We start from the raw sequence: 7,650 nt of genomic DNA, 5'->3' as shown, positions 1-7,650 counted from the left end.
TTATTAACTAAAGGTAGCCTTACTCCCTGATAATTGTAACTTTAACACTATTAGGCTATTAATCACTTGTTAAACACGTCTATAGAGGCGTAGGAGAAAGCATTTTATCGGGATGCATCACGGAATGCTTTGGGAACAGCTCCATCCAAGGCCACAAAAAATTGCAGAAAGTTGTGGATGTAGCCCAGTCCATCACACAAACCAATCTCCCATCCGTTGATCCATCTACACTTCACGAGGCCTGGGCAAGGCCAGCAGCATAATCAAGGACCAGTCCCAACCTGGTCTTCTCCCCGCTCCCATCAGGCAAGAGTAGCAGATGGTTGAAAACGCACACCTCCGGATTCAGGGACAGTTTCTTCCCAGCTGTTATAAAACTGAATTGAAACTGAACTGTCCTCTCATCAGCTGGAGTGCATCTGTCGACCTCATTGGAGACCTTTGAGCTATCTTCAATCAGACTTTATTAGACTTATCAATGTTGTTGTACCCTTTATCACTCATCTGTGCACTGTGGACAATTTGAGTGTACTCATGTAGAGTATTTTGTTTTGGATACTATGCAAATAAAAGCTTGTCACTGTGCCTCGGTACATGTGACAAAACAGTAAACCCTTGTTATTGCGACCTCTTTATAACAGATTTCAGTTATAAGGGACAGACGTACTGACCTTCGCCAGGCCAGGCTGTCAACGCCTCCCCTCTACCAACTCTCAGGGCCGGCCATGCTGCTGATGTATTGGGCCGGAATTGGAGCTGGAATTCCAGCCCAGACCTACAGCCACCACTGCCAACCCTTGCCTGCAGTCTGCCTGCTCCCAGGTCCTGACCAATGACTCTGACAATCCTCGTCTCAACTCACCTGGATTCCAGGCCCAGTTGCAGACCGAGAGTCTGAAGAATTGTCACATATGCAATGAAACATTAATTCACGGTCCCAGCCTGGCCAGGTGTAGCCGTGATGTCTTCATGTAGGCCGCGTCTGGTCCACGCGCTCAGCCTCTTGGATCTGCACCCGGTCCAGCTAAGCCCCAGGCAGCCTCCAGCAGCCGACTCCCCTGTCCAGGCAGTGCACTACCTTCCACAGCTGGTCTGCTTACCGGCCCTCACTCCGCACTCCACTCTGAGCGGCCGTTCACAGCCCATGGCACAGGCTATCCGGGCGATCCGAGCTGGGCCTTCCGGGCAGATTCCAGTCTTCTATGCGGGTCCTCCGTCTGTGACAGGTGAGTTGGATCTACTGGGTTGGTCGTCCCTCTGCAATGGTCCACGGTAAGTGAGTCTCCAGTCTCTGGCGGGTGAGTTGGGACTACCGGGTGGGTCCTTGGTCTTCTGGCCCCATCTCTTCAGAATACTCCCGCCGTGCCCCCCGAAACGTCACCCATCCATGATCTGCAGAGATGCTGCCTGATCTGCTGCGTTACTCCAGCACTTTGTGTCCTTCTGTGTATTAACCAGCATCTGTAGTTCTCTGTCTCGACTACTTGTACAATGATACTCTATTGCTCGGTAATCCCTTACTCAGACAATCGGCAATAACGGACACCATGACCCCACCTACGGTCCGTTAATACGAGGGTTTACTCTAATAAAATAAACAATGTGCACTACAAAGCATTAAAACATTAAAAAATGATAAAAATTACGACGGTTAAATGGGAAAAATACTTGATATATATTCACAAATGTTCAAATAATGTAAGACATAATCTAATTCAATTTAAAATTGTATATAGATTATATTATTCAAAAACAAGATTGAACAAATTTTATCCAAATATATCCGCCACTTGTGATAAATGTGTAGCTCAAAAGGCAACTATAACACACTCCTTAGTTTCCTGCATAAAACTTTATAGATTTTGGAATGATATTTTTGAAATATTTACAAAATTATTCAAGACAAGATTAGAAACTAATACTGAAATGATTATATTTTGCGTAATGGAAGATGGGAATAAATTGAACACATCTCAAAATCTATTCCTTAACTATGGTTTAATAATAGCAAAAAAATGAATACTTAAATTTTGGAAGGGTACATCAATACCAACGCTTAAAATGTGGATTGCAAGTATGTTGGACACAGCTCATGTTGAGGAAATGCGATTCCTCCTAATGGATAAATCAGACCAATTCATAACGAGTTGGTCTCCATTCGTCGTTTTTTTGGAATCATATGGTGCAACACAATTGTAAAAGAACTGTTTCAGGACTGGACGAGGGTTGGTCAAGATTATAAATAATGATCTCCTTTTCTTTTTTCTTTTATTTTATTTTCTCTATTTTCTCTCAACTTTCTTCATTTACTCGTTTTCTTTCTTCACACACTATATATTTCACATCTTTCTATTCTTTACTATCTAACTTCTTTTTCTTATTCTAATCTTTTTTCAATGTAACAAAAAAAAAAAAAAGAAGTTGTACATAAAATGTATTATGAAAATATATATTAGGCACTTTGGTGCCATATGACTGTACTTACTTCTAACTTTTTTTTTTAAATAAATAAAAAAATAAAAATAAAAAACCTCAAATTAATCCATTCTGTTATGCTTCAAGTAGAACTTCATGGTGGAGTTTCCACTTGTTTTACTTGTTATATTAGCACCACCTCTGAATTTTTAACCTGAGTATGTTGCAACCAAAACATTTGTGTCTATGTTTTCCGCACACCATCACTTTGTTCCCACCCACAGAACAAAACGAATCCCCCACATCAAAATGTGAAGCCGTGGCAAGTGTGTTGTTTCTGCAGGTTGTAACTAGTTTAAAAAAAAAAATTACTGAGAAACCAAAGTGTTGATCAGAAATTGTAAATCTAGTTATTATCAGTTGGAGGAGAAATTATCCTCAGTGAAGATGCTTATTTCTTTGTGGTGAACTAATTTTCAGCTGTGTGTATAAAACCATCTGGATAACATTCTCCAATAGATAAAGGAGTACCTCTTAATGGAAAATGGTGAAGAATTGGTTGAATTCTCTTGAATTGGTTCATGGAAGATGTTGTGTTTGTGACATTGCATATGAGTTGTAGTTGAAATGTAGTGTAACCTAAACCAGTGCAATTTCAAGCACATATTGATACAATTTTCCAGTTGTACTTAAGAGTGGAAATCCAGCCTGGAGTGGATGATCTGCAAATTTTTGAGATGTATTTTTATTCATTGTATTTATTAATAACTTTTATTAATGAGAATCGATAAAATTGCAGTACTTGCTACTCAATGATACGATGAAAAGACTGCACTTTCGAAGTGGATGCTCCCCAGTTTCCAGCTTTCTCATAGGCACCCTGCTCAAGGAGGTATTGCCTGCCACGGTAATTTGGATGTTCATAGAATACCCACGCACCTTCCAGGATGATGCAGGAGTCAATATTATAAATATGGAATTGGTCAAACACAGATGGACAGTCATCTGAATATTCGATTGTTTGAGTTTCATAATCACCCTTGTTGCAGATTCTGAGCTTGTAAACGCTTGCATCTGCCTGGAAAACAGTGATAAGATGGTGCCATTAATTAACTGGCAAAAGTCTTTATTTATATGATTTTGACCTTATACACCTAGTTTTCTGCACCCTCAAGGCAATGACTGCTTGTTGTGATCTGAGCCTGTGGTTCATAAACCTACATAAAATGATCATTAACTGATTACTTAAATATTGAGGGCATTATAGCCTGACATGATCTTATCCGCTTCACATTTCTGGTTTAGATTAGATTAGATTAGATCCTTTATTTGTCATTCAGACCTTTCGGTCTGAACGAAATGTCATTGCCTGCAGCCATACATATAATAAAAAACAACAAAACACACAATAAACACACATTAACATCCACCACAGTGAGTTCACCTGGCACCTCCTCACTGTGATGGAGGCAAAAGTCTTAAAGTTACTGTCTCTTCCCTCCTCATTCTCCCTCTGCGCTGAGGCGATATGTTGTTACCCCACCGGGCGATGGTAGTCAGTCCCGCGGCTCAACCGAGCTCCGCGAACGGGCCGGTTCAAGCTCCGCGGTCCGGGGTGGTCGAAGCTGCCGCCCTCCAGTCCAGCGGACGCAGCTGTTGCCGCGGGAGCTCCGGAAAACAGGCACCAGCCTGTGACCTGCGAGCTCCCGATGATGTCATCCACTGGCCCGCGGTCGAGCCCCAGATTCAGGTCGCCGCCGCCGGAACGCCGCCTCAGCCACCGGAGCGCCGTCTCAGCCCCGCGCCGGGCCGCCCTCACCGGAGCGCCATCTCAGCCCCGAGTCGTGCCACCCTCACCGGAACGCCGTCTCAGCCCCGCGCCGGGCCACCCTCACCGGAGCGCCGTCTCAGCCCCGAGTCGTGCCGCCGCCAACTGGAACGCCAGAACGCTGCCGCAGCTCGAAGACGGCCAGCCTCGCGTAATAAGTCCTGGCTGGCTCTGCCTCCGGAGCCTCGAGGTCGGTTGCAGTTGGAGGCCGCCAGCTCCGCCATTAGGCCTCAGCACAGACAGAGGCAGAGAAGGGGGGATACGACAGAAAGAGTCACATTGCACTGAACGGAGAGACAGAAAACCAAGTTTCAGCCCCCCCCCCCCCCCCCCACACATAACACAACCTAATAACTAAAATGTAACTAAAACAAGACAAAAAAACAACAACAAAAAAGTCAAGACAGACTGCAGGCGAGCCGCAGCTGTTCACCAGCGCCGCCACTTCCGGTAGGATTTGGTATCAGCTATAAGGAGTTGAATCTTGCTGACTTCCTCCTTATCCATCCAGGAATTTTGGAATGAACACTGTATAGCCACCGCTGGTTATTTTAGCATAAAATTACCTGCTTTCCGACTTGCGTTTCCCAAAATGCTACCTGGACCACTGATGCTATTGACAACCCTATATAACTAAATCCAGCATCCAGAATTATAGTGATCTAAGCAAAAACAGGAGTTTCTAAAATGGGTTAAACTGAGCCAAGTTATCTGGTACATTGAACATTTTTCTGATCATAAAACATGGTAAAAGTTCACTACATCTGGAAACGTGCTTTAATTGAATGATCTATGACCTCCCTATTAACTTGTTTGGATGGAGTTCATTTAAATTGCTGCTACAGTATTTTATCTTATTAATTTAAAAGTTAGTGCATGCTATTGATAGTAGACAGTAGACAATAGGTGCAGGAGTAGTCCATTCGGCCCTTCGGGCCAGCACCGCCATTCACTGTGATCATGGCTGATAATGTATTAATATTAAAATCTATAAAACACTAAAACCTTTTATAATAGAGGAAAATTTGGCATTCTAACTCAGTTTAATTATATAATTCTAAACTTGCATAAGTGATCATTCGATTGTTCACAACATGTACACAAGCAGCAGAATATAGTAATTTTAATATGGATTTTCTTCAATCAAACGTAGAGGTGAAATATTCAAAATATTAAAGCATTTTAAAATATTGAAAAGAAATACACTTACTTGCTGTATTTTGTGACATGAAGCAATCTGGTGATTGATTCCCATCCAGTGCTTATAATCAGAATATTCATTTTTGGTAACCACATACAAGTTTCCAGTAAAATTGGGCTGTTCATACACTGCCCACGCTCCACTTTCTACTTTAATTGAATTACAGCAGGACAAGGATGTGCGAAAATCTGAGCAATCGGTGCTACATTCATAGTGACGACCCAGAAAGTTTCTCTCCTCATAGAAAGTGATCTGTAGTTAAGTATTAAGTGAAAAATGAAGCATTTGTTCTTGATATTTATTTCATATGTATATCAACATCTTTAGCAAAAATTATTTTTCAGGTTGATATAATAGCTCACTAAGCACAACATCCAAATATAAGAAATACAACTGTAACCTTCATTGTGTTACTGAGTAAACTTGTTCAAGATTTAGTTGCTTTACAGCAAGTAACCTGATGGAATAACTCAAAGACACATCACATCTTAACCATGGGATCAAGTGGGATGATTAGAATAATAGAATCATAAAATGGATCAATTGTAATCATGTATTGTCTTTCTGCAGACTGGTTAGCACGCAACATAAGCCTTTCACTCGACACGTGACAATAAACTAAACTGAACTGAACTCATAAAACACGGAAGCCTATAATGCTAATTATAGCTCTTTCAAAGGTAATTCCTGGTTTTCCATATTTTGGAATGTTCTCTTTTTCCAACTGTATCCCTTTTAAAACAGAAGATTCCATCACCATTTCAGAAAGTGCACTTCAAATTCTAATTGCCCTGCACATTTTTTTCCTCCTGGCCTATCATTCTTTTGTTATATACCTTAATCTCTTTTTTCTGATTCTCAGCCAATTTAGCAGTCACTGTGCTTTTAATCCCCAGGGTTAGAGTTACTCTAATGAATCTGTTATGTGATGCAGTTCAGGACCATGGTTGGATTCACTCCATTTAGCCGGATGGGACAAGTGCCCACAACTCTCAAGCTCAACACCAAGAAAGACAAAGTGGTTATCTTAATGGGACGGCACCCCATTAACCACCCTCTACCACAGTTGCACAGCAGTAGAGTTGCTGCCTGGCAGCGCCAGATACCCAAGTTCAATCCTGACTACGGGTGCTGCCTGTACGGAGTTTGTACGGTCTCCCCGTGACCTGCGTGGGTTTTCTCTGAGATCTTTGGTTTCCTCCCACACTCCAAAGACGTACAAATTTGTAGGTTAATTGTAAATTGTCCCTAGTGTGTGTAGGATAGTGTTAAATGTGCGGGGATCGCTGGTCGGTACGGACTCGGCGGGCCGAAGGGACTGTTTCCGTGCTGTATCTCTAAACTAAACTAAACCATGCATGCATTTTTTTTTCCAATGGTGACTATTGTATCTATAAAGATGCATTACAATGACTCACCCAGACTGCACTGACAGAACCGACCTAAATCCATGATCTCTACAACTGAGTAGGACAAGGGCAGTGGACACATTGCAATATCCCACCACCAGCAAGCTCCCCTCCAAGTCACACACATGGAAATGTATCAGTGGCTGGATATCCTGGAACGCCTGGCCCAACAGAAGTGTGAGAGTACATGTAGGAAGGAACTGCAGATGCTGCCTTAAACCGAAGATAGACGCAAAATGCAGGAGTAACTCAGCGGGACAGGCAGCATCCCTGGAGAGAAGGAATGGGTGACGTTTTGGGTGGAGACCCTTCTTCAGACTGGTCTCGACCCGAAATGTAACCTGTTCCTTTTCTCCAAAGGTGCTGTCTAACCCACTGAGTTACTCCAGCTTTTTGTGTCCATCTTCAGTGTGAACCAGCATCTGCAGTTCCTTCCTACACAAATGATAATGCAGTTGCTATGTAAACATCGGAGACATCCTCACTCTGCCACCCCCCCCCCCCTCCCTCCCCCCCATGTGAACCCTCACGATAAACTTAAATTTGAAATTGTATGCAGTATTTGAATATTTGAACTAGCATTTTCTCACACGTCAAGAAGCCACACGGTGTAATTCAATGAGGAAATAACAGACTCTTGGGTGATGATCCCACAATTAATTACTGATAAACACATTTTACTTTGTTCATGCTAAGTACAGTGATACATCAAAGAGAATTATTTACCACGTCCTCTTAAACAAGCTAGAGAGGTGAAATAGACAAAGATATATTTTGGACATACTCACTTTCCCCAT

At 42.4% G+C, this 7,650-nt stretch overlaps 1 protein-coding gene across 1 annotated transcript; it reads right to left on the bottom strand.

The window, feature by feature from the left end:
• Window positions 1-3,220: 3,220 nt before the first annotated feature.
• Window positions 3,221-7,650, bottom strand: LOC116974820 (gamma-crystallin S-like). The gene is made up of 3 exons (XM_033023466.1): window positions 7,642-7,650; window positions 5,454-5,696; window positions 3,221-3,493 (listed from the first exon to the last, which is right to left on the bottom strand). The coding sequence occupies exons 1-3, from the start codon at window positions 7,648-7,650 to the stop codon at window positions 3,221-3,223; spliced, it is 525 nt and encodes a 174-aa protein (XP_032879357.1).

The sequence above is a fragment of the Amblyraja radiata genome, chromosome 7, assembly GCF_010909765.2.
Source record: "Amblyraja radiata isolate CabotCenter1 chromosome 7, sAmbRad1.1.pri, whole genome shotgun sequence".
Taxonomy (NCBI): Eukaryota; Metazoa; Chordata; class Chondrichthyes; order Rajiformes; family Rajidae; genus Amblyraja; species Amblyraja radiata.
This window is presented reverse-complemented; position numbering and strand designations above follow the sequence as displayed.